The sequence below is a fragment of the Fulmarus glacialis genome, unplaced genomic scaffold (assembly GCF_000690835.1).
Source record: "Fulmarus glacialis isolate BGI_N327 unplaced genomic scaffold, ASM69083v1 scaffold6166, whole genome shotgun sequence".
Taxonomy (NCBI): Eukaryota; Metazoa; Chordata; class Aves; order Procellariiformes; family Procellariidae; genus Fulmarus; species Fulmarus glacialis.
Genome location: NW_009219956.1, coordinates 51,049 through 79,000, shown reverse-complemented (window position 1 = coordinate 79,000; position 27,952 = coordinate 51,049). Strand labels below are relative to the sequence as shown.

The 27,952-nt window shown below is 41.5% G+C and overlaps 1 protein-coding gene across 1 annotated transcript; it reads left to right on the top strand.

The window, feature by feature from the left end:
- Window positions 1-3,696: 3,696 nt before the first annotated feature.
- JADE1 (jade family PHD finger 1) lies at window positions 3,697-27,602 on the top strand (the record flags this gene model as incomplete). The annotated part of the gene is made up of 10 exons (XM_009580571.1): window positions 3,697-3,763; window positions 5,923-5,999; window positions 9,531-9,688; window positions 13,349-13,536; window positions 16,814-17,025; window positions 18,489-18,656; window positions 19,270-19,386; window positions 22,846-23,373; window positions 25,671-25,788; window positions 26,701-27,602. Coding segments are annotated over 10 exons (2,535 nt in total), but the record flags the coding sequence as incomplete, so codon positions are not given.
- Between the last annotated feature and the right edge of the window lie 350 nt (window positions 27,603-27,952).

Here is a 27,952-nt window from a genome sequence, read left to right as displayed (position 1 = left end):
TTTTACCCATCGAAGAGTGTACCTGTCTATGAATGCTAGCTTGGGAGGTGCTCAAATTGACTTTGATAACCTGTATTACACTTGCGCTAAAACTTTATATATTGTTATGGTGGAACATTGCTACAGTGGGAAGCCTAGGGCTAGGGAGCTAGAGTGGCACTTGGGTCTTGTGATAAAAAATAAGATGGGGTCTAGGAATTCCTCACTGTTAGAAGAGTGACATGTGCCTATGCATAGTTATGCATGTGTTCTTTGAGATTATAAAACTCACATGTGTGCTACTGAGAAAAGGGATCATAGGAGGGATCTTACATTGAACTGCTGTGGCAGGGAGCTGCAAAGACTGTTCATGATGTGTGTCAGGTACTGAGCAATTGTGCAATGTTGTTGTAAAGCACTGCAGAGATCGTATGGATCCATGGCATTGTTTAGCAGCTGCAACTGGGTAATTGTCAAATGACACTAAGTTTTGAGTAGAATCAGTGTTGACAAGAGATAAAAGGCTGTTGCTTTTTCTGTTTTGATCTTGAATGAAATTATTGTATAATAATACACTATTATATAAAGATAAGGAAGATAGATGGGCAAATCCTCCAGCAACAGAAACATGACAATGGGAATTCAGCTATGGGGTTGTGTTTGCATACATGCTGCTTTCTCTGTGATAAGGTCTGAAGACTTCTGCACAGACAGCTCTCTCTATACCTAACATAATGGACAACTGCCCTTAGAATAGTCTGCTTCTGTTTTATTTGTGCTGGAATTTGGGTGTAGACCTGTGGAGTTATGTCTAAGCCTTACTGTAGAGAGTTGTGTGCCAGGCAGTAAATGGAGGAGACTCTGAGCGTCTATGTTTTCTCCTCAGGCTGCAGGTCTTTCTGGCAGAGTGTTGGCAGCAGCACCTACTTGGTCTCAGAGTGAGTTGAGGAACAGTATAGGCATCTGGAAATGCCAGTGTTAAGCAGAAGTGACAGCCAGACGTGCATCCATGTCGGGGATGTTTTGCTTTGTTGTAATGGTGTAGTGGGAGTGTATTTATGGTGGGAGAAGTACTTTCAGATGCCCAGTGATCTGAGGCTTTGAAGTGTTCAGAGGCTGTAGCAGCAGGTAGTTCTGCAGGGACACAGCTGGGTGCTTTGCAGGTGGCTTTACAACAGCCTTGTGCATGATACATAATAGCTGAGCCTTTTCTGCTCATGCTGAGGAGTATATTAGTTGTGGGGTAGTATTCCCCGAGGGCTTGAATTGCTTTATTGGTCCTGAGGAATTTTCTGTTTTGATGGGTGTTTTTGGAATCAAAACATATTCTTGACAGATCATTTAATAAATTGATACAGTTAAAATTGATTATGTTTTTCCTTTTGGGAAGAGTGTGTTCTTCACAAATAAAGAAAAAGAATTCACACTCCTTGATTGCTTTCTTTTGTTATCAGGAGGTGTATGTGTAATATACACTCTATAGCAGTATTATAAAACCACTGTATTTAAAGTGTAAGGTGTATATAATAGCCTAGGGGAACAGAAAGTTTTCCTATTCAAGTCTTAGAAGTCACCTTTCCAGTTCCAGTAGTGTGTTAGAGCTTTGCCTCTCTTGCTGTGAATTACACCTCGTTAGTGGTTTGGGATTTCTTTTTCCTTTTTGTCTGTAAGTGGATAAATGCAAAGGGAAAACTGAGAGTAAGAGTATGATCCTCCTCCCATTGTTCTCAGTGATCAAAAACCTTTTAAAACATATGAACACCTAGGTCATCTGGAAGGATCCTAACTATAAAAGAATCAGAATGGTCTTGGTGTATCTCCTGGAGTGATGATCCTTAAATTGCACAATCATGTAACAGGATAGGCATTTAATAAGACACCTTTTATCTCTGATGTCTAATGGTGATAGTGATGTATGTTTTGGATGTGTTTGTTTAGCTTCGTGCTTTGGAGTTGTATATATTTCATATTCACTGTTACTCACATGGCTTTTGGTAGTATGGGCTTTCTTAACATCTCATTAATTTTCCATCTGCTGTAGAACTCATTTCTCCCATGAGGTGTATAATGTTATCTTACAAAAGTTTTACATCTTCCAAATCCCAGTGATTCACACTTCCCTTACGTTTTTTTGTTATTTTACCAAGACTGGATTTAACTCTGTCTTGATCTTTAGTTGTTTTTCTAGTCTTGGTGATCCTAATTCAGTTGGGACTAAGGCTAGTGTTCAGAAAACTGTTGATGAGTATAGTCATTTTGGATACTTAATGCAAGAGGGTAATTTTGGTGAAAAGTGTCTGGAATCTTTCTAAAATAACTCAGTTAGGTTCATGTGCTTTTATAATACAGAAGAGCTGTTTGGAATCCTGTGTTTGTTTTGACCACAGCAGATTGTTCCTTACGTATAATCCAGAAATGGTTCTTACTTCATGTATTTAGGTGTAAAAATCAGGTCATTAATCACTGAAGTAACTGTAATTGCCTGCAAACTTTTTCTTTCAGTGAGGTCCCTCTTCTGGATTAGGTATGAAAATACGGAAAGGATGCTTGAAAGACAAATAACATCGTCATTCTCCTCCTGCACTTTTATTGGTATACTCAGTGGGTGGATTGCTTATTAATGAAAGCAGCTTTGGGTAATTCAGTGACCTGGTCTTGGCACTGTTGAAGGCAGTGATACTTTGCCATTAACTTTAATGGAAGCAGAGTTGACACTCTTAAATGAGATTTCTAAAGTAGTTAAATTTAATACCGTTACGGGCTGGATATTTTACTATCATTTGACTGGCTCCTTCAATTTCTTGCACTTTTGTGTCCAAGTGGGTGGTGGTTGGTTGAATCTGTGAACGCATGCCTTGTAGCTGGGTTTTGTTTATTCAGTGAGTAAATGTTTTCTCTATTGAAGTGAAGCCCTTGCCAGAGGTCATCTGTTAGCTACAGTTACAGATCTTAGTGGGTAGTAAAATCTCAGTCCCGTAAGAAATTCTTCCACTTTCTTCTCCTAGTATTATGTAGAGTCAGTTTACACTGCTCAGAAAAATACAACAGTCTCTTCAGTAACTTAGTAAAAACATTGTGTGTTTTCACTGTGCATTCACCAGTTTTATGTGCAAGGAAACAGCTATTACAGAACTATGTAAGAAACTATTTTTTCCCTTATTCATTGTAGGAAGTTAGTTGGCATGGAAAAAATACTCATTATAATATATCCTGAGGAAGACTGGCTGTGTTTGAGTTGTCCCTTATGCATGGAAATTTTATTTAGTGCGCTTTTGTATAGCGCTTTAAAAAAGTAATTTAAAATGAAGATTCTGTAGTTTTGGTGCTAAGAGTTGACTTTTCATGTTGTGTGGGATAGTTAATCAATCCAGTGGCCTAACCCTTGTGTACATGGACTGTGTCTGAAATAGAAGTACACATTTAAGACATTGTTTTGATGTATAGCATCTGCAGATGACACAGTAAAGAAATGGAGATGGAAGATACAGTAGGGATTATTTTACTCCTCACCTTTATGGCATGAAAGAGACCTGGAAATCGATCTTTTATACCCACATTAAAAAAAAAAAAGCAGCCCATATGTTTGCTTACTTGTCTTCAGTTTATGGTAAGTTGTCATCAGAGCTGAATTAAAGCACATGGGTAAAGATCCAGAAGTACCTCATACTGCTGCTGCTCTAATTTTGCCAGATGCATGCATGACTTGGGAACAACTGTATTAAAGCCTCCAGACTCACCAGCTCTTCTCCCACAGAAACTTCAGAATCAAACACCACTTTGCCAATACAGCTTGTTGTTCTTAATTCTTTATCTTGTATGCAGGCTCCTTCCCCTAGGTCCAACAGTGTACAAAACACTCAGATCCACAAATGAATTAGGAATTTCAAAGTATCCGACTTGTTGGTGCAGTGGTCTAACTAGCTGAATACCTCAGTGGCAGATAGTTGGTCAGATATTAATGTCTTGCCAATGGAAAATATCAGAACCCATGAGAACTGAATATTAATCTGTGTGGGTATGTATGTGGTCTGTATCTTCTAGTGAGGCTGTTGATTAAAGAAATCACATCTGTCTGAATGTTAAAATGTTAATATTTATATTGTTACATTGCAGGAAAAATCTGTTTTTCTGTTGTGAATTTTAGCTGTATATCTGAAACTTTTTGAGTGATTTCACTTATTCCCTTCTGACTTTTTTAGGCTGAGTTTGGGTAGGGGCTGATAGGATCCTCAGAAGGAGTTTATACTGCTGCTTGTGTTTTTTCCTTAGTTTTTAAGAGAACATTTAAATGGAATGGTAGTTAAATGATCTTGGGAGTCTGGCTTTCCACACAGATTAGTCAATGGCAGTTGGTTACTTTTTTCCTTCTTTTTTTTTCTTTTTTTCCCTTCATAGAAATAGAAAATTGTAATTGTAAATTAGGGGGAAAAGTGCCCATGACTTTTTAAAAACCTTCCAAATCACCAGCTTTTATGTTAATACACTAACATTTGCTTAAAATAATCTTTTCTATATTCTTACCTCAGAAGATAAGATTTTTAGCTGTTTGCTGTGTACCTTGCCTCAATTTTGACCATTATGCATGTTCTGCGTAATGTCTGTTATTCATTGCTGTGTTACAGAGTGGTTTTTATTGGGGCAGATTCCTTAATGTATTGCTAGCTGAAAAAAGAAGACAAAAGCATAACTACAACATAACGAATTCTTCTGATGACTTGTTACTCAGTCATATCTTTCCAATGAAAGTCTTGGACACTTTGAAAATGATTTTTGTTTTTAATAACTTATCCTATCCTATGCAATCTGTTTTTGAACAGTGCTGTCTGATCCCCAAGAGGTTTCTGTTGGATGATGTGAGGCCGTGTTGCTCTTATGGACTGTAGCTTTACACTTTTTACTCCTAGCATCTATGTGCACAGGCAGTGAGGAAATGAAGCAGTGTGGGAAGGCCTTTGCATCGGTTTTGTTTTACTTGTCTACAATTAATGCCCAGAGTTGCAAAATCTGTATTCATCCTTCAGAGTTCAGCATGTAGGTCCTAACTTCCCTATCATATAGACCTTATTACAAGTCCTTCATCTCTCCAACACATAAGGATTTATTGGCTTTTTTTTTCATTGCTGCTGTGTAGTTGGCAGTGGAAAATACCTGCTGTACCTGTAAATCTTACTGAATTAAAATTAGTTGATTTGCACAGGTATAATATACTCTGGTGTCAAAGCACTACCTTGTCAATGGAGTGTAGATTCTTTCTCTTTTTCCTTTTCTCCTGTTACAATATTTTTGAAAGCTGACAGAGACTTTGTCAAAAGGTTTCAAGGCAAAAAGGTGTAATTTGTTTGGAATATAATGAGTAATTATGCAGACAAAAATTGTACAACCACACTGAGAGATTTGCTCAGGAGAAGAGACAACAGCTTGTTTTGTGGGCTCTACTGTGTGTGCATGGCAGTGTGCTTCATTTTGAAAAGGCTTGCTCTGGTAAAAATTGGGTAACTGATGCAGATACTTAGGACATCAATACATTAGCTTCAAAGAGTATATCTCAGGCTATCAGCAGACCTCCTGGTCAGTTATTAATCTGCAGAAAGTGGTTTACTGATGCTCAGGGGGAAGCATGTTATGAGGTAGCTTTCTTCAGATGCTGGGTGGAGGGCTGATAAGTGCAGTGCAGCCAATACGTGCATGTTACCAGTAGAAAATTATAAACAAAACAAAACCAGAAGAATGATCACAGAAGTTTATGACTGAGTAACTTTTATTTTCTGGATTATTTTGAAAGAGTTTTTTGGAGGTTTGTCATAGAAGCCTGACTCTGGCTTGCCTTACTCATATAGTCCCACTGAAGTCACTGGGCCTTCTTGGGTGTGCAGAGAGAGCAAAGGCTTTTATTGCTAGATGGCAGCAGTATCTGCAATGATGATTTCTGTATCCTAGGTCTGTCCACCTGGTCCCAGCATTCCAGATCTCGACATCGGAGGACTTCGTGTTCCAGACATGAAGATCGAAAACCTTCTGAGGTATTTCTGGAATTTGATTTGCATTTTGTTACATCTATCGAATACAAACTCGTATACATGTTCTGGTAATGGATCCATTTCTTCTCATTTGCATTTTCTTTTCTTTTTGCCACATTTTAGCTGGCACCTGCCCCTCACTCCCCCCCCCCCCCTTTTTTTTTTTTATTTGCCAGGAGATTAGGGAGTTCAGCTGTTGGCACAGCCACTGCCAGCACCAGTTCTATCTGTGAATTTTGTTACAGTCTGACACCCATTCAACATAGGGGCGGAGTCTGTCTTCTGGTATTTTAGGCATCAGGGTTTCTTTGTAGCTTGATTTGTGAACAGTGAAAATTTACATTAGGTGCATTTATTTCGTAGTTGGTATTGGGTCTTGGTATGTGATCTTTGTTAAAGTACTTGTCAAACTAGAAGTCTGCTTCCTGACAGTTCTGTCTTGCATTGTGCTTTGAGGAAATCCTATCAAGGGAAATACAAATCTTTGAACTTTCCAGGATGGATCAACTGTTAGTAACACATAAATGTGATCCGGTTCTTTGGAAATATTCTTGCTGAATCTCCCTATCTTCAGGTAAATACTACATTGCAGACTTTGTAGAGGCTGCAAAGAAAGCATTAGCTTCAGGAGATGGAATTTTTTCATTTAACTTACTTGCCCAATACATGTGTTTCTGATGCATTAGTGAGTGATTGATGTTGAGAAAAAACATGCTTTATAAATCTCTCCAATGACAGTATACCTAAGTCCCAGAGAAGAGTTTTCACAAGAAGAATCCTATTCATTGTTCAGTGTGAACTACATCTAGTACTGGTGTTTTCCAGTCTTCTTTTTTGATTGTTGGCTGTTAAAGACCTTTTTTTTTTTTTTTTTTTTTTTTTTTGGTGGATGTGAAGACCCCTGGTGAATTTATTCTTGCTGGTGATAGCCTTGCTTTCCTTAGTTGAGTTGTCTCTTGTACATCCTTTAGAAGTAGCCCCTTAGACCCAGTTTTGAGAACTACCTCATGAAAGGCTATGAAGAAATCATCTGAGATAATTACAAATCTTGCTGTTGGTTTTTGTGTGCTTCTGTTTTCTCCTCTCCCTTTCGTTGCATTTGTTGTCAGAATCTTTGCAGTTTTGTGCTGTTCTCTTGTTTTCTCAGCCTGGATGGACTTCTCATATACTTCCCTTCAGCTCTGTTCCACAGTCTTTTGCCCCCTCCCTCTCTCTCTCCCTCCCTCCGTTTGCATTCTCTCTGCTCACCACAGCACACTATTCCGATGATAAGTGTGCTGGCAGAAAAGTGACACTTGCTAAACTCCCCAGGTGAAATCCTGGTCTCGTTGAAGTTGGCAAAATTCCCATTGACTTCAGCGTGGCCAGCGTTTCACCCTTTAGCTTTGAAGTGTTCAGTGCTTCTGAGAGCCAGCACTTCTGTAAGCTGTGCTTTGCTCTGGGCAGTCTGATTCCATCAGAAACTAGAGCAGAAAGAATGGTGTCACAGGGCCACTGGCCTGGGAAGGGGTTTCTTGGCTGTCAGGTGCTGCATTAGCTTTGCTTTTGAGGGAGTTTTGCGACAAATTTATCTGAGCGCCTGAGTTACTTTGGTTTTCGGATTGAGCAAGTTTTGCGTCCCATTTATATTTTTAGTTGTCTTTTCATTTGACATTTGATTGCTTTAATTCAAATTGCTTCGAAGTACAGAATCCCCTGGCCAGCTGTGCTTGTTTGTTTTTTGTGAGCCAGTTTACTTTGTGGCTTATTTTTCATTTCTTGATTGGAGCCTCATAGGACTTGTAATTTGATTGTTTAAAACATCTCATTATATTTCATTACCTGCATTCACCCTTTCCTTCATATGGTAATTTCAGTCTTTAGTTTTTTTAAGTTGGCAGTTTTTCTGAACATGTCAAGACAAATGTTAAGAAAAATGTCATGATTTTATGCTATTTTTATGACAAAACCAGAGTGAAAACGGAAACATACTGAGACAGAAGTGGGATAGTACGTGTGTGTTGGGAGGGAGGAGAGGTTTCACGATGTGCAGTGTGGTAAGGGAAAATCACACTTTGAAATATTCTCCAAAGTGTAATTAACCATCAGGTTCACTGTTTCCCTAAAATGCTTCCCAAAATTGTAGGGGATCTATTGAGATTTCAGGTGTGTGAATAGTGTGTGACAGAAATTGCTGTCCTGGGGAGGCCTGCTTAATTAGCACTGTATAGATCTGGTTCTTCCTCAGCCATATGCAACAGTTGGCTGGAGCTAACGTAAAACAGCCGGTGTCACCACTGGTTTGGGACTGGGTAGGAGATGGGAGGTTGTGTCACTTTGCCCCATTAGCAGCCCCATAAGAGTATCTAGGAGCACTGCCCTGATAATCTGTCTTTTCCTTTGTAACTCTGCAAGGTGGGGCTGGGTAGGCGTTGACTCTCTCTACCACAAACTGAGAAGTCTGCAGGGGAACTTCTCTTAAGATGTTACCTACCTTTTCCTTGTCGTTATTGGTGGTGCTTATCTTCTGTCACTTGCTTGCTTTTTAACCCTTTCCTTTGAATGTGGCATTAGGTAGTTAAACATTTGTGGTTGTGGAGGTGAGGAGTGCTGAGTGCAGTTGCTGTAGTCTACAGCAGCCTTGCCTTACGGGGAGAGCTGGAATACGTGTAAACAAGTGCAGGCTTGTAGTTCTGATGCCTGTGATAGCACCCTTTGATTTCTGCAGTGCTGACAGGCAGTGGCAAACCAGGCTGTAGCTGCCAAAACAGTACCACAGCATGCCCACTACAAGAGTGAATCCCTTTTTATTTCATTCTATGGCTTGTTGAAGACAGCATCGCTGCTTGTTTATGGCTGCTAACCCAAAAGTTGCCAAACATCCTGCTTATTTTAGAGGTGGATGCCTTTGCAAAGGCAAAGTAAAATTATAGCTATGATGCAGAGATGTCAGTAGCTGATTGAAGAACAAGCACCTGTGCTGAACATGGAGCTTCCACCAGAATTTCAATTTGGGTCTTATTTTATTTGGGTTATTATTTTAAATACTTGCACAAAGAGTCATCTCCTTAGAATTTCCTTTTGCGGCTGGTCATGGTGGAGTCACGCCTTGATTTCTACCACAGGGAATTTCTAGAATGTCTTTTTATTAGTCAGAGCTCCAATAATTAAAAAAACCCAAAAAACCTTGGAGCAAAAATGAATCTTCCTTGTGCTGCTGTTTTAGGACGCAAAGCTCCTGCAGCTTTTATTGCAGCCAAAATGGAGGAAAAAGTGGGTAGCACCTTTTAGCATCATGTCTCCAGTGCAGGGGGAGCGCCAGGACTTGCAGTGGAGTTAGCTGGAAGTCATTCTATCAGTATTTGCACCTTCAGCCACCCCTTTCCCTGCGATGAAGCTGAACTTCTGTCCTGCAGTGGGCTGGGTTAGTTCACTGTTGATACAGTGACCTTGTTACACACTGTGCTCCATGGTTACCCTGAAGCTGTGAATCATAGAGTGTAAATATCAAATGTCAGTGTCTCTATTTTTCTCTCTTGGTCACTCTCTTTGCAGGTGTTCAGAACGGACCTGATCACTGCCATGAAGTTACATGACTCCTTCCAGCTGAACCCAGATGAATACTATGTGCTGGCAGACCCCTGGAGGCAGGAGTGGGAAAAGGGAGTTCAGGTGCCAGTTAGCCCAGGGACCATCCCAGAACCAGTAGCCAGGTATAGTTTGGAGGAATGTAAACATACACATACGTTTATGCTAGCAGCTTATGTCTACGTTGCCTTGGCTTCTTGAGCTTTACTCCACGGTGTCTAGGTAGAAAGGTCTTGGTTCTCAGAAACGAAGAGCAACCTGCCTCAGCTTTTTGAATGGTTGGAGAGGTCAAGACTCAAGCCTGTTCTGCCTGAGTTGAAATATGAATGTCAGAGAATCATTTTTGGCATTACATTAGGATGGAGTGTGATGACAGAACCTTAAAAATAGCTTCTATTTTTAAGCCCAGACTTGACCTCACTCAGCATTGCTGGGAGAGCCCTTGTCTGATGCTTCTTGTGCTTAGTTCCAAGCCAAAGGTTCCTTTCAAGGAACAGTTAGACAAGCCAGATTTAAGGGCTAGAGAAAATACAGCATTTATTTTGGTTTCACGTATTTTTTTGGTTGTTTCATTTACTAACTTAGGAAATTGTTTGTTGTACAACGTTTCGGCTGTTTTAAGAGCCATCCAGATGTGCATGTAACTAAATACATTAATGTGAGATTTTCTAGCCCTTATTTTCCTTACCTTGTTTGTTACACTTAGGTGGTGTTTTCTGTTTCAAATTAAACAGTACAGTTGTAAGGGTGGGAGCGTGCTGCAGCCCATCTATCTATTTTATGCTTAGTTGGGATTGGAGTTGGAAAAAGTGAGAAGAACAAGGATTATTGCCATTTAATCATACTAGATCTCTTTGAGTAAGTCCAGGCTGGCCCACAAGGTGTTACCAAATGACCCACCAGTGCTGGTGGGGCCAGAACAGCCCACTCTCTGATACACAGCAAAATATTCTGGATAACGCTACACTGCTTCTGTTAGGTCTGCATCTGCCAGCTTTAACCTTGGAGTTGGGGGACTACAGGAATGTTTGTTAGCGCTTTTTGTGTTCTGTGCAGCAACCTGCAGCCCCACTAGGTCTGTATAACGAGGAACTTACCCGCGCATCAGGTAAACCCTTTCCTTCCTTCTCCTTCTGAAGGATTGGATCTGGAGCTCCAAGGAGAACTCGGCATTTTGCTCACTGCTGTGCCGTTTAGAACATGGGAGCATACCGTTTCCCTGCAGTGCTCGTAGCCTGCTCCACACTGACCTCACCCAGTCCCTGCATAAATGCACACACACTGTACACATGTGCTCACATTGTCTTCTCCTCACTGCTTTCTTTTTCAAGCATCTCCCAAGGCTGCAGTAGGGCCAGGAGACCTGTGGACTTTAGCAGAGGGAGACGTTCAGAGAGCTGGTTTGGTGGCTATATCACTCACTCAGGAGAGAGCTTTTCTCTGCCAATGGCCAACAGAGATGTTGCTCCAAATTTAAGATATAAGGCACCCACAGTTGTAGGTATCATCACGGGAGGCACCACTCTTTTTTAGCTGCTGAGCTATCTTGTGTGGTCCTGCTGGTGAGCACCTGTGGGTCAGAGTGGCCCTCTGATGCCTGATTATTATCCTATTTGCTCCCTCACAAAACACTTGGAGAGCCCTGCCGTGGTGGTGCTGGAGTGCTAGAACTGTTCTGTGCCTAACTTTGGGAGGGGAGGGAGCTGTTCTGTAAATTGAATCAGCAATAGTCAAATAGTAGCTGGTGTAGAACAGAAGCAAAATACAGTACAGATAGCTGATGCTAATGAGGTACATAATGGAGAATAAAAGGTTTTGGCCTTGTAGGAACTGGTCGGCGCAGCAAGAGTAGGCTCAGAGGGGTGGGGAAAGGAGTGAGTCTGTGTGGTGATTCAGTGTAAGCATGTGGTCAGACGGATAATTCAGTTGGATATGTTTTTTGGTAGGTAGTAAGTGTTGCTTTTTTTTACTTCTTTCTATCACAGCAATAAAGAGATGAAGGGGTTTGTTTTGAAGCCAGACTACCTATGCTTATTTCTTCTGTGCCACTACAGTGGTATTTAGACAGCATGTGCAGAGTGCTGCCCAGAGGTTATGATTTCCACATGGAGAGGTACTCATGAAGGAATTTATGGTACAGAAGATTCGGAGAGCAGTGCCCAGTTTAAAGTAAATTCTCTACGAGATGTGGTAGTCTGTAATATTTTAATACTGTGCAGTGTGACCGGGAACAGTTTGGGCAGTGCAGTTAGGCTGGCAAGGTCATTCAGATTCGTATTCTTCCACAGTCCCCTTCTGCACCTCAGAAGCCCCAAATTCAGCATTTGGCTCTTGCCCACCATTTCTCAGACTGTTGTTTGAAATAAGCTCGATGAGGGGAAGATTTAGGGCTGTGCTGGAGGCTGAAATAGGTAGAGGATTTACTGAGATTTATGTGTGCAGATACAGTAGTGGCAGATCAGGGTCTTCTGACAGGAGGACGAGTTAACACGTTGGACCTCAGGTGGGGGCAAAATAGGGTGGAGGGTGTCCTGCTTGTTGTGGAGCTTAGGCTGTTCCCAGCAGAAAGTTGTGTCTACACAGAGTGGTGCTATTTCCTCCCTTGTAGCACTAGAGCACCAAAGAAATCATCAGCGCTGGTGCTGCAGGAGGCAGTCGTTTTGGCAGCGTGGCCTGTTGCTCCTGGACATACCAGCGTTACGTTGTGAAGTGGGTTTCATCCAAACTGAATGTCAGCATGTGCAGTTAACTAAGAGAAGGTGCAGTGTCCTCTACTGAGAGAATTGCACTGCTGGTGGACTGACAGAGTTATCTTGCTGTTTGGAGGCAAGTCACCAGCTTGCTGGTTAGAATGACTGCTGTCCTTTGTGAATTGGGCGGTTTTGCTCCCAGCTCCTGGCTTTGCAAAGTTGCGGCATTGCAGGAATCTGACCTAGAACAAGTTATGTGCTGTAGGTACTTTACCGTTTCCTGAACCAATGCCTGTGGTCGAACAAAATTTCAGTTGGCTTGCAGCTAAAATATGCTTTCATGGTTGGTTGTTGGCCAACTGGAGCCTCCAAAGCCTGAGAGAAGGTAGTTTTAGCAGCGGCTGATTAATATTTGCGCTTGGCCCAGCATGACATTAGTGATTGTGAAAGAGGAAATGCAGACCCAGAATGCCAGAGCTTGGATCTGCTTGGGTAGGTGAAGGTGAAGCTAGTGCAAATTACTGATTCTCTGTGGAAAGGTTTTCTGACTTTCACAAGGGTGGCAATTCTGTAGCTACACACACACATAGAAAAAGAAATCAGAAGAAACATACTGTAAGAAAGAAAACTTCAAATATAGCAGGAAATACTACTTTTTGCCTTGAATTTTCTTGGTCTTGGTATTGTAGTTGAACAGCTTGATTTAAAAAAAGTCTTAAAACGGAGTTTAACATCTGTGTATATGGCAGCTATCGCTACATAAATACAGTGTTCCTACTCTAGCTTTAAACAAGTGTGAATTTCAGGTAAGAGTAAGCACAGCTCTATCCTCTAATCTTTTCATTTTATTTAGAATTCTGGTAATGAATTGGGTTTCTAGACAACTCCAATTAATTTTTTTATAATGCCGCCATTCCATTATGGAAGTCCACAGTACTGTCTTCTCTTCCCATCTCAGTGGTGCAAGATGATTGCTTAGATGGTTAGATGATTGCTGATGATTGTTAGTCATTAGAATGAGGCATTTTGAATTCTCTAGAAACAAGTCTCTCAGCAACCCAGCATACCTGACGTCTGCTTGTCTGTTTGTTTTAGGATTGTGTCTGAGACGAAAGCTGTCACGTTTACGCGTCCCAGGAAGTACATTGTTTCATCAGGTTCGGAGCCTCCAGAATTGGGTTATGTTGACATTCGAACCTTAGCAGACAGCGTGTGTCGCTACGATCTCAATGATGTGGACGTAGCATGGTTGCAACTTGCTAATGAAGAATTCAAAGAAATGGGTGAGCAATGAGTGCTTTTGTTGCTTTTTTTTTTTTTTAAAGCTGGCAATCTTGAGAATAATTTTAGGGAGGGCAGCAGTGGGAAGAGATGATAGAGGTATGAAGAGATAGTAATCATATGAGTTGGGGTAGCCACGGGAAACCAGACCTGATGTGATTAAACCCTAAGATACATGCTTTCGTAACTGCTGAGCTGTATCTGCTTAGACCAGGTCAGAATCTGGCCACATGTTTTTTTTCTCTGCTGCTTTCCTTTTCACGAGGGAATTCTCACAAAGTTCCCATTTTGCCATCAAGGTCCTTGAAGAGAACATCAGAGACACCATTCAGGTAGTTTTTCCAGTTAGTCCTTTTTTATATTTATATATTTTTCTCTGTGTCACATATCCGTATCATCTTTTTAGCTAGTGGTGTTCAGTGCGAAGAAGGTAGACAAGGAGTCTTGGGAGGTTTAGAGAACCTTTGCGAGCTGAATTGCGCAGGGAATGAGACAGTAAGGAATTCCTGGAGTGATTTATTGGAGGAACCTGCCAAAACTTACTATGAGCATCTGCTTTAGTTCTGAAGCAGGAAGAGGAGCTGTCCCAAGGGGAGTGACTGTTCCCTTTTCTACAGGATGGCTTCTGTGCGGGAAGGGGCAGGGGAGCGGGGCAAGAACAGGAACGTTTCTTTGGTAGAGTGTGTGCTTCATGAGAGGATTTCAATGGAATTGAAGAGGATGTAAGTCAGCACAGAACTTTTCACCACGTTGTTTAGGTAAGGGAAAAGATGCTGTGCCAGGTGGAAGAGGTTTGGACATGTTGGTGAACACTGTTGGGTTTTGTTTTAGCATTGTGGCAGTTCCCTGCTTTGGGTTACAGTTTACTTACACGGGTTTTACCTGGCTGTAGCCCATACGTGGCATGGCTCAAGACCTGGTAAACCACAAACTGACCATTTATAACTCGTTTCTCCTCTTTAAACCCACATATGGAAGAAACAGATGAACCCAGCCTTGAACTGGTCTCTTACCTAAGCCTTTTTTCCGGATCTCAAGTCAGGCCTGCTCAGGTTTAGTGTTGGGCTTAGACGATTTCAAAACAGTTCATGATTCAAAAGTTTAGATTACTTTTCCAGTTATCCTCAGGAAAACAGCAGCAGCAAGTCCCCTTAGCTTTCTTCAAAGAAAAATTTAAAATACTTTTTATTTGTAATTGATACCCGTCTCTGCAATGTAGGTAATCCCCTCTGTCTGTCTTTTGCCAAAACCAGAGGAGGGCTACCACAGCATTATGCTGGGGTGTGAATAGCATTAGTGATAAAGCACACAAGAGGGGCTCTTCATCGTGCAAATTTGTACATGTGCATGAAGCCCTGAGGCAGCCATTCTGCTACACCAACATAAGTACACGTTGCACATGAAACACCGAACAGCTAGAATTTGGCAGATCTGATCTTTGATGATGTGTTTTGGTGTAGTTTCTTGTAGTTGGTTTGCTCTAAATCTTTATCCGCTCAGTTTTGCTGTACGCAGAGGGAAGGAAATGCTCCTGTCGGTACCAGGCAGTACATTGTGGGTCTTGAAATGCGTACCTGGGTGCTCTATCAGACGCTGCACTCTACAGATACCATTAACGGGCATTTGAAAAGTGAAGTATTTCCTGATCTGCAGTTGTAGTACTTCCTTTACGGTGTCCCTGCAGCTATGAATTTCCTGTGCTTTCTTTGATACCTATCGGAGTGCTTCAGGTACTAAAAATGTATATTCAGTCTTTATAAGAATGAATGTAAACTTTTGAACTGAAGCTGCAATCCCTTGATTCCCTTTTTTTTAACCCTTATAAATGCATAGTCAATGACATATCTCTGAGTGTTTTTTATAAAGTGATAGCAATCATGAGGTCAGAATTTAGTTGCAAACTGGTGTAAAACCTGCCATCATCTGCTTTGCCGGTGCAGTATTTCTGGGCTGCAGGGCAAAATTCACTCTCTCATCAGCAGGATTTTGGATGTTCCCTCTCACTACCTTTCAGCTGCTCAGTTTGGGTAGTATGGGATGCATTGACCTCTGCTGCAAGGGTTTACCTGTCAGTAAGGGAAGCTGGAAGTACTTTTGTGGAGTGTTTGTCTTCCGATATGGGGGAGCTAGAGAGGTTTTCTTCTTCTTCATTTTGTGGAATTTGTGGCTCAGTTATTCACAGGGAGAGCCAAAGGAAGGATTTTCTTGTTAAAACACATATCATGAGGTTGCCATCTTCTGTACGTCACAGTAAACGTTAGGTATTGGGAATTAGACTAAAAGCAGGATATCCTAAGCCTACGCTTCATTGTAGTGATTTAAGTATATGGAAATTCTTGTGCTAAACTGACTTCGCAAGAGGAAAATGATTGTTTGCAGTAGCGTAGCTTTCTTGGTTTCACAGGTGTTTGTGTGGCATGATTTTGTGGTAAAGGTTTGTGTAGTACCAACTTGGAAGCATTACAGCCAGCTCATTGTCATGGCAAGTGAGAGATGGAAGCTAGTGGGGGAAGCGCTGTGCCCTTTTTTGATACTTTTCTCGCTGCTTCTATGATAGATATTTTTTCAGGTCTATAATAGTAACTTAATATAATTAACAATTTTGAATTATAGATTACTATAATGTAATCAGCCTATAGCTGTGGTGTCATGAATAATTTCTGATGGATGCTGTTTGAAAAGACCAAATCCCAGATTTGATGTTGCATTTATTACAACTGTGTTTCTCCCTTTTTAAAACAAACTAATTTATTGGTGTAGCAGGGTCTGATGAAGACCTCAGTTGGGGTTGCACCCTGTTGGGTTGGAACTTGTAAAAAACCAACAACTGTTTTTAGAAACTGCAAGTTTGCTACAAGTATCATAGCAGATTTTGTCATTGATTTCCCCCCTCTAGTCCCATCATTTTTGGTTCAAAACGCTCTCAAATCTTTCACCAAAGAGTCAACATCAGGGTTGCAAAATTGAAGCAAAAGCCATAGACAGTGCTGTCCTAGAAGGAAAAATGAGAACAAGACCAGGAAGCCAAAATCAGTTTATGAAAGTTTTTCTCAGGATTTTGAAAGATTGGTTTGGATACTCTGCTTCTATTAGTTTAATACAATTATAAGACGACTTTGACTACTTCTTTTTACAGTTTCCCTAGTTTATGCTGGAATAGGCGTGATTGTCTAGGAATGACATGTGTACATGTGGGCGTTGGCTGTATCTACTCAGCTGTTCAAAAAGAAGCTGGAGTCTCTTTCCTTTAAATAAGTAATAACAACTCCTGTTTCCCAGGGATGCCTGAGCTGGACGAGTACACGATGGAAAGGGTCATAGAGGAGTTTGAACAACGATGCTATGATAACATGAATCACGCTATCGAGACGGAAGAAGGACTTGGGATTGAATATGATGAAGATGTTGTCTGTGACGTCTGTCAATCTCCAGATGGAGAAGACGGCAACGAAATGGTGTTTTGTGACAAATGCAATATTTGTGTGCACCAGGTATGGCGGCCAGGGCACAGCGGGGGAGCATAGGGGTGGCGGCAGAAACTTTTCCAAACCATTCAAGATAACAGGTTGGATTTTTTCCAGTGACAGACATTGATCTGTTAAGTTCTTGCAGAATTCACCATTGAGCGGTGGGATGAATTCAAAATTATGTAACTGAGAAGGAGAATTGTTACATGTAATTCCAGAAATGTCATGCTTCATTACAGAAAGTGGTATTGAGTCTGTGTGGAGGAAGTTACAAGGGTGAGGAATAGCCTCCCCAAAACATACACGTCTGTATTGTTGTACATTCTCACCTGGTCACTTCTCTTGCTGTATTCTTTTCCTCTCTTTCTGCACACTTCTGGGGCTAACACACCTTTAGTATCAGCAACTAAGGCTCAGCAGAACGGGAAAAAAGAACTTTAGGCAATCAGTAGGGACACAGGTAGGATTTATTATAGTTATTTTAATTTAATGGAGAACCTACTGACCTGAGCTGAGCTAACGAAGCACTATTAGGTGCCACCTTTCTGTGGCAGTTAAGAAGTTGTCTTAGCATGAAAGAACAGATACAATTTTAGCATAGCTGTTTCCGTGGATGGTTCTTACTGTGGCAGATGCCTTTCCATCAGCCTGTCTTTCCTTCCCAGCTTTTAAGAAGTTTGCTTTGTCATTCAGTGTTCAGAAAACTGTGGTGTCCGATGAGCAAGAATGGCATTTTCTTGCATGTGTTACTTAAATGCATTTGTACTAATGATAAAGAAATACGCCTATGGCAGCTGTAAGGTACAAATGGCTATCTTGCAAGATACTCAGAGTAAAGTGGATGTTTTTAGACCTGTAGCGGTTCTTTGATCCTTAGTCTCTGATGACATAAAATCTGAAACTTAAGAGGGTTAAAATTTGGACGAAGGTCTCCATAAAGATACAATCTTCTGGAAAAAGTGATCTTTCTTAGTTGCTGTTCTGCACTTTTCCCTCTGAATAAGAAGTAAACCCCAATGCTTTGGAATAACATCGAGTACTGCACAGCAGAGCTCTTGAATTTGTGGTTCTTGCCTTTTGAATTAGATACAGTCCAGTTCTTGTTACTTTTAGTCTTTGTGATACTGAACTTCATCCTAGCTCACTGCTGGCAGGGTTGTCTGTCGGGAGTCCCCTTGCTCTTTGGGCTGGTAAACACATTCTTCATTTTCCTAACTGAAGTGGGCAGTGGTTTTTTGCATAACCGCTAGTGATGACTTGTGCTCCTTTCACTGAAAGATCTTTTTGGGGAATGAATGGGTAATGTGGTTGGCCAAGTTTATGAAAGCGTCCTGAGATCCTCCACAAGCTAATGTTTCTATCATGTTAGAAATTCCATAAAGAACATTTTGAGAGTTGTGAGAGGCTATGTGTAAACAGCTAAAAAGTAACAGAAATGCATGTCGTTTCCTTTGTTTTCTTTCCCTTTTCTGTAAATGGGAATACAGGCATGTTACGGGATCCTGAAGGTGCCGGAAGGCAGCTGGCTGTGCAGGACCTGCGCGCTTGGCGTTCAGCCCAAGTGTTTGCTGTGTCCCAAGAAGGGTGGTGCCATGAAACCGACCCGGAGTGGCACCAAGTGGGTCCACGTTAGCTGTGCTCTCTGGATTCCAGAGGTAGGTGCCAATCCTCCAGGAATTCAGGGATGCAGTGATTCTGGGAGAGAAGAAATCTGTTGAAAACATTGTTCAACCTAGCGCATGTTGCTACACGGAGTGTAGCATATATATGGTACTTCTTAGGAAGACAGTATAAAAGATTTTCAATTAGATGAGAAGTCTGGCAGGATGAAGCATCATCTGTAAAGAAAGTAATTACATTCCCTTTGTCAACCAAAACAAGGCCTCAAAAAATTAGGCCTTTGCTGCTGGCAAAGCTCATTTAACAAGCACACAAAGTACCGTTTTATTTTGTAAACGGAACATTTAAAGGTGAATCAGGAAGGTTTGGATGTGACACTGAGAATTCCTGTGGGTTCTCATAATCAAAATACTCATCCTGTATGATAATTTTAAATTGGAGGGCTTCACCTTGAAACGGTTTTGTTCATGCAGTGAGGAACTGATTTTTTAAAAAAGGAATTTTTTTATTTTCTTATAAACTGAGGAACTTGGAACATGCTAATTTTGCATATACACACAAGGAATTTGATTTCTTTGATAAAATTGTTTCCCTTTTCAGTTAACAGTGTAATAGTCACTCTGTGGTTTTTAATCTTTTTTCTCTTAGGTGAGCATTGGAAGCCCTGAAAAAATGGAGCCCATTACAAAGGTTTCTCACATTCCCAGCAGTAGATGGGCTCTGGTGTGCAGCCTTTGTAATGAAAAAGTTGGAGCATCTATACAGGTAATTTAATTGCACAAATGTCCATGTGTTTTGTTTTGTCAGCTTTTAGTAGATACACAAAATGTGTATCTGCAGTAAACTTTCTTTGATTTCCTTGTTGTTACTATGGACTTAATTGCACACAAAGTGCTTTTGAATGTTAGTGTGCTCTTACTTTCTAGTAAAATGTTAGTAATAATAACCAGGTCATCCCATAAGACTATAAGACTTCCTAATTTGTAGATATGCTCCTATGTTTATTAGTACACTGAAATAAAACTTAATGTTGAGTAGAGGAAAAAACCTGTATTTCTGTGATGTACCACATACAAAACCAAAGCTTGAATGCTGAAAGCTTCTGTGCTGAAACCTATCTGCTAGTCCCTATTTACGACTTCTAAGAGAAGTAGGATACCTCAGTGGGAGTTAAGTATTTCCTGTAACAACCTGAATTTTTAAGGTGCTGAGCATGCCCAGCTCTCAGTGAAGTGCACACCTTCACATTGACGATAAAGCTAGTTGTAGCTTTGAATTTCTAATTTTAGGTACTACTTAACATTGGACTGTTTTGGCTGTAACTATTTTTTCTGTAATTGTTTTACTGTTGGTCCAGCTTTTAAGTTGCTGAGGAGAATATCTGATCATTTAATATTAGGCTTTTTGAGCAGTAGGAAAGAAACAGATCGTTTGACTGGTCTGCTCTGTGCTTCAAGCAAACCACAAGCTGAGGAAATGAGCCCCGTTTCCTCCACTGGTTGTGGGTAGATTCCGGAGCTCTTGGTGTTTCTAAGGGGTAAAAAAACCTCCTGGGTGTGAGCTTCCCGGTTCACATGGCTGTCGCAGCAGTGCCGCATTATCGTTCTGACTTCGGGTACTCATTTGAGCTCAGGGATGATGACTGCCCGAAACAGCGAGATGGGCAGAATCAAAACAAATGTCTAGTCTTCATAGTTCCAAAAAGAATGATTTCTGTATGCAGTAAATAATTAAACTATAAAGCCAGAACTATAAAGCCGTTTGCTTCTTACCAACAACTCACATTCCTGGGCCAGTGCTAATTTGTCTCATTGCATACTTCTGAAAGTCCCTCTGCAGTTTCAGTTGGATTTGGATTCAGCCTTTCTCACCGTAGCCTGTGAATCGTTGCTGTTAAATAACTGAACTGATCTGCACCAGAGCATTTCAGACTGGGCACTGTGGTTTCACGTGCATATTTATATTGGGTTGTTACTGTGGTAAGGTTCTTCACCTTCAAAGTGCTTCATATACTTCAGACAATGATCCTCAGAAAGCTCCCTGAGACAGATAGGAAGATATTACCGTCTCATAAGAAGTCTGCAGAAGTGGAGCTCTTTCTATTTTGTGGCTAGCGTAATGTTACAGGAGCCATGGTGGTAAGACCAGCATTAAGACACAGAAATTTCTGAAGTCCTACGCTTTTTTAAACTTAGGTTTTATCCATTTCCTTTTTTCCTCTGCTCTGAGTCATTTGATGAGGTTGCCAGAAAAAGTTGTAAAACAGCAATGCAGCAGTAGTTCCAGTGAAACCTATCAGTCCGTTTCCGTTTGAGGAATGTATAAAATAGTAAATGTTAAGCAGAGAAAATAAATCTGTCCACAGCATATAAATTTGCAATCGTAATACCTCCTTGCAGAGCTGTCCCCTTCCTCTTGGCCGCTGTTTCGTCGTTGAAACTGTTTTGTCCATTCTCCAGACCTGTTCTGAGGGGTAACTTACAGTAGTTTAAGTTGAACACTTGAGTATTTGTGTATGTTAGTGTACAGGGGAGAGGGGAGTGTCCCTCCATGTTTCTTCTGCTACCACCTCTCCCCTTCTAGTGACGACAGAGGATGACATACAGGCACGATGGCTGCCACTTCAGACAGTTCTACATTTGAAATTATGGGGGAGAGACAAAAAATTACAGTTTTGCCTGACATTTTACAGGAGTTGTGTAAATCTCGGTATCATTAAAGCTAGCAGTGAGAAAGATTTAGATCTGTGCTGTGAAATTTTACACAGCAGAGAAGAACATTATACAAAGCCACTGCAATAGAAAGGAAGTAGCATTAACTGGATGAACTGAGAGAGAGAGATCCTCCAGAGATGTTATGAGATGTGCAGAACAATTAGAAAAGCTGGCAGCTGGAAGGATGTGTCAGGCTGGGCAGAGAGCAGCTGCAATACGCTGGGAAAACCGAGACTGCATATTCTCCCAGGTTCCTTCCATGAGACAGGCTTTCCCCTCTTCTCCCAATAAAACATTAGCTGTGCTGCGAGCTGATTATTCTCAAGAGTACAAGCTTGGAAACCATGGCTAAAGTACTCTTCTGTACTGTTTGGTGTTCCCATTGGGCTGCTTTTGCCCTCTTCATTAGTAAGAGAGGAAAGGGCAAAAGATGCTTTGGTATTTTTTAATTCCTTTTAGATGTTGATTTTATTAAAGAATGTTCTTTTGAAACTTCTGCAGTTTAAACTCTGTTGTACCTTTATATGCCATCTGGTTGCTGAGTCAACCTGAGCAGGAAAACCCAGAGGAGAAAGATACTTGGCTTCTTTACAAAGTACTGTATAAACATCCTAGTGCAATGCATTTCTCTTTAAGGTTAGATGACTTGGGTTAAGCAAATTTTGTTTCCTCCTAGTTAATAGCACTAATGTTCATTTCCACTTTAAATTCTTTTCACTGGAGGCAGACGTGTGAATTGATACAAATGCATATGTATGCGTGTGTGTATATACATACATATATGTATTTAAACCTTTCAGTTTGTGGCTGGCAATAGCTATGACAGCATTTTGCAAGAGAAAGTTACATATAATTGAAGTGCTAAATCAGCTGAACTAGTGCCCATCACTCCATGACGGCTGGGTTCACTGGGAGGGAAGAAAAATGTCAAAAAAGAGAATTTCCTGTTCTCTTCATCCCCTAGGTGAAGTGAAGGCTGTAGTCAGTGAAGTAGTGATTGACAGTGATTTAATATTTGACATTATAAAGTTGGGTAACGGGAAAAAAAATTCCCCTTGGTTGAGGCCTTTTGGGTAGTACGGGTCCAGGTGCTGGGAAAGACTTTTAATTAAAACTACCAGACTGGCCTGGAGCCACCGAGATCTTTTTCCCCCTTTCTCATGCTGGCACAGTCAAAGGGGGAACGTTTTCCTTTGTGTAACACTGCCTTACGTGAGCGGCTCCGGTGACGGCAAGAACGCTCCTCTTGTGGATTTGCTGGTTATTGAATAGCATGCTTGGGCTAGGGAGGGGTTAACCACTCCTGTCCCACTGGGCCACTTGATCATTGCCTGGCCTGAAAGCACTAAATCATAAACCTAATTAAGAGAGAGCAAGAAACTACATGCAGCTTAGAAGCAGAGCGGGGTAGCAGGGTTGTTCTTCCAAAGCAGTCCTGGCTGCTCGAATAGTTTTAGGCAGTGTGGCTTCTTAAATTTATATTTGATTAATTTTAATTTAATTTCTGTAGTGTTCAGTGAAGAACTGCAGAACAGCCTTCCACGTCACCTGCGCATTTGACCGTGGCTTGGAGATGAAGACCATACTGGCAGAGAATGATGAGGTGAAATTTAAGTCATACTGTCCCAAGCACAGCTCCACCAAGAAAGATGATGAGACTTTCAGTGAAAGCCCAGGTCCGGAGAACGGGAACGGGATTCGGGACAGCTCTCTTCCTGCCCACATCGACCCTTTCCACAGCATGGATCAAAACCAGGAGGAGGCCCACAGAGTCAGCCTCCGCAAGCAGAAGCTCCAGCAGCTGGAGGATGAGTTCTATACGTTTGTCGAGTCTTTGGAAGTGGCGAAAGCGCTGCAGCTGCCCGAGGAGCCGGTGGGATTCCTTTACCAGTACTGGAAGCTGAAGAGAAAAGCCAACTTCAATAAGCCTTTGATTACCCCAAAGAAGGATGAAGAGGACAATCTGGCCAAACGGGAACAGGATGTTCTGTTCAGAAGATTGCAGCTCTTCACACACCTCCGGCAGGATCTAGAGCGGGTAAGCCACTGCACTGCCTGCGCTTGTGCGAGGTGTGCTGGCCTTCGTTAGCTGAGTTTCCAAACTACGCTCTCGGTTACTGCCCTTGCGTGCAGGCACTCCATGCTGCATCTTAACTGAAAGTTGTATTGTCAGAAAAGACCGTTAACACTAAACTTTTACAGAGCACACCAATTACCCTTTTCGAATTGAGGGTTTGTTCACAGGGCCAGCAGGTCTTGGCTTGTAGTATCCAATCTCCTTACAACTGGACTGTTGTATTTCCGCTTAATGCTTTTTTACTGATTAACACTGATGGCTGTGGACTGTACTGCAACCCCCAGCTGGAGTTTTTTTTGGCCTTTAAGGGCTTTCTCTGCTCCTTCCATCTGGTGCACCTTGATTTGCAGCAGATCTGTTTTTCATAGGCACGGCATAGTGGGATGACATTTCACTGGACTATCTGTGTAGTAGGTTTGGGAGGCACAGGATATTCCACTCAGGTTTCGAATGTTTAAAGAACAGTTCAGTAGGATCAGTTTATCTTAAGTACATCTGATCCTGTAACGACCTGAATTCCTTCCTTTTTGGGTTTGTTTTTTTTTTGGGGTTAACTAGTAGAGTTAAAGATGTGTTAAGAGCCAGAAAGAGTACTGAAATTATTTTAGTTTATCACGTCCATACAGTATATGGTTCGTGTAGGCCACATATGGAACCCAGCTCAGGAGGTCCTACCTCATCCCTGGTAACCTGCGGGTGAACTACAGCCGTTCTTCCAGAATACTGTCTAGTCTTTACATCAGGACAGCAGGTGCTCGTGTGTCTACTGCATCCTTTGTAAAGGATCCTGGTGGCTAATTACTCTTCCAACGAATCGTTGCAGGTTTTCTTTTGAAGTTTTTTTTTCTAGTTTCTACTCCCAGCCCATGACCCTTTTCTAGCTTGGCGAGATAGCTGTTACCTAGTATCTTTTGTTTCTGCTCCGTGTGCTCAAGATTTCTTTTAATGTTCTCTTTGATCAGCTAAATAAGTTGAGCTTGTCACTATGTTCTCTGGATCTTAAATATTCTGTATGTATTCTTTCCATTTTTAAGTGTGATGTCAAAACAGGATACGTCGTTCTACTAGTATTTTTAATATTTTACTACTCCATTGTTCCCACTGATTGTACATCCAAGACAACTCGGATGAAAAAAAAATAAAAAATGGGGCCTACTTTTTTTCTCCTGCTCAAGATAGAGTTGGGTAGACTTGATTATGAATGACATTAGTGACAGTGTCATCCACCTAGACACAGATTTTGAAATCGTGTTATCCCATTCACCTAATGAAACAGGTATGTCTGTGGACATGACGCATCTGTTGTGCAGCTTGGATCAGACAAGGCGAAGAACAAAAGGCGTGGACTGCATCAGAAAGGGTACCAGGCTAGACAAGTCCCTTCTGATTCAAATCCACAGAGTAATGGCAGTTACTTAGAAGTACTGGCTGCCCTGGGACTGGAAGCCTTAAACAGAGCAGGACTTTAGCAAAAACAAGTCACACTTGTTCAGTGTCTCCTCCTTAATGGTTGTGAGATCAGCCTGCAAGGTTGCAATCCACAGGGCACCACGCTGTATGCAGCTACGCTGAATGGAGCAAGGAGCTGTGGAAACACCCACAAGTATACTTCTCGGCGATTCCTCATCTGGGGAAGAAATAACTTCTAAGCTCTAGGAGAGCAGTAGCTGTGAAACTTACACAGCTGTCGAGATTAGACAGTCACACTTTAAGGGCAGAAATGTAATTTTCTTCTAAAAAAACCTGATAGCCAAAATATATAATAATTTTGTTATGTTTCCAGTCCCTGCTTACCTCCATTGTGCTATGGCATGAATAGACTGGCCTGCCTTTGTTTTGATCAATCATACGGCAATGGCAGGGTTATCATAAAGACTGGTACTGTTGAATAGCTCTCGACATTTTCGTGCTATTAAGTATAATTTTCTGTTGTCTCTCAAACAATAAGAAGCAAATGGTGCTAGGTTATTTAATACTGAGTATATTTAAGCATTTCTAGCATTTCTCTAGATTTCCTGATTCAGGGGTTCACAGAAGTTACTTCTGTGCTGTGGCCCTCTCAAATCTGATGGAATAATCTGTCAATTAAATGGTATTTAAGACTCTTTTCTAAGAAGTGTGTTGAAGAAGGTTAAATTTAAATACATTCTTAACTTGTTTAAACGGTGTATCATACTTAAACTGAATTAATTCAAAGCAGATTGACAACATTATAGGAACACAATTCCTATAAAACTCATCAACGTGATGTCTTCTAGGTGCGTAATCTCACTTACATGGTGACCCGAAGGGAAAAAATCAAGAGATCTGTTTGCAAAGTTCAAGAACAGATATTTAATATCTACGCAAAGCAGCTGGAACAAGAAAGAGTTTCAGGTATGCTTCGGTGTTATCTTTTTCACATAAGACCACAGGCACAAGCATTGAAAGGTTTGGTTACAGGCTAATGACTAATTTTGAAGGACAAACAGGACCTCATTTATTCTCATTAAAATCTTGTGTAGTCCACCATGCATCAGCAGATTGGAAGAAAAAATGAGAATCTGTGTAGCTCTAATGATGGGCACATTGCTACAGAAACTGGTAAGTCTGTGTTCTTATCCGTGGGGCACTGAACGGCTTGCTGCTTCAGATCCTTTCTGGTGCGATTCTTAATGACTCCTTGTGACAGGGAGACCGAGACTTACATTCACGTACCATATGGTACCTAGTAAGTCTGTGGTTTATTAGTGCCGCTGCATTAGTGTTTAGTATGTGCTGCTTTGCATCCTAGATAGCAGTTTAAAGAAATGAATTTTGAAAAGGTAGGACTCGGGTCTTAAAACAACATGGGGTTTTTTTTGCCTAATCTCATTGACAGTAGTCTTTCCTCAGAAAGATGAATAACTTCAAAGTTACTGCATTAACTAGATTATCCTTAAAGTATTCAGTAACTAATAAACCGTATTTTAGACAGAAACAATCAGATCCACTTGCTCATTGCTTCCCCCCCCCCTCTCTGAGGAGTCTCTGTCTTAGTGGATATAGTAGTGCTAGGATTTACATTTGGTACAAGTGTAATTAGGTGCAGCACGGCTACAAGAAAGAAAAACCACACCAGCAGTATGTTGCGAAACCATAACATAGCTGCATAATTGTGATGTAAAGGTGCTGGATAGGCAACCGAATACCCATATATGCTGAAGAACATGTCAGGCATGAGGAACAGAGTTAAAAGAGGTGCATTCAAACATCGTATTTACCCAGACATGGACTTGCTTGACTTTAACTTGATTTGTTTACATTTAGGTGTGCCTTCCTCATTCTTCTCAATGGAAAACACGGTGTTGTTCAATAGTCCATCTTTGGGCCCCAACGCTCCTAAGATAGAGGATTTGAAATGGCATTCTGCATTCTTCAGGAAACAAATGGGCACATCTCTAACCCACTCTTTGAAAAAAACGCACAAGAGAGACAGAGTAAGAAACAGCTCTGGGAGTGACAGCAAATCCATGCTGAGGCAGCCCAGCCAAAGGGAAGGCAGTGCAGCTCCCGGTAGCTTTTTAAGTTTTGACAAGACCTTTGCAGAAACACGGATTGTATCAGCACAGCAAAAAAATGGCATAGTTATACCAGACCACAGAAAAAGAAGAGACAATCGTCCACAATGTGAGGTGATCAAGGCAGAACTAACGGAAAAGACTTCTAAACACAACCACAAACCACTGAGACCCACAGAACTCTATCAGAGGCAATCAGAAAATAAAAGGGCTGTGAACCACTCCAGTGGTAGGTCAGCACCTGGCACACGGAGGGATATAGTGCCTAAATGCAATGGGGGTCTTGTCAAAGTAAACTCTAATCAGACAGTAGTTAAAGTGCCTACGACGCCCACAAGCCCAGTGAAAAACTGGGGCGGATTCCGAATTCCAAAGAAGGGGGAGAGGCAACAGCAGGGCGAGAGCCCGGAGGAGACCTGCCGCCAGAACTCCAGCTACCCCTACCTGGGCGTGGGCAGAGTTTCACCGAAGGACAGGGCAAAAAGCAAGCTAAAGCCTGACAGCGAGAATGATGGGTACATCCCTGATGCCGAAATGAGCGACTCGGAGACTGAAGTGGCTGAAAAAAAGTGCAGGCAGCAGAGGCTCAGTCCGAACAGCACTATCAGCAGAAGGACGGACATTATTAGGAGAAGCATCCTGGCATCCTGACTGGACACAGGGACACAGTGTCAGCACTGTGGTCAGTACAGTCACTGCCTACAAGCCAACTCCACATTATTTATTGGTGTGAGAGAGGAGACTTCTTAGACATGGCTACAGACTGACAAATTGATAACCCATTATTCCTGAGCTGTATAAACATGTTTACATGCACTTAAAGCTGTTTGTTTTTGTCCCCACCCCCCCCACCCCCGCAAATTCTGAGAAGTTTGAATCCCCTTTATTTGCAACTTAGTACTGAGTAAGCAGAGAAATGACATCGCTACTAAAATAGGATTTGTGATGAACACTAAGGTAACTCACAAAAACCTTTCAGAAGGGGCTAGGGTGGGTCGGGG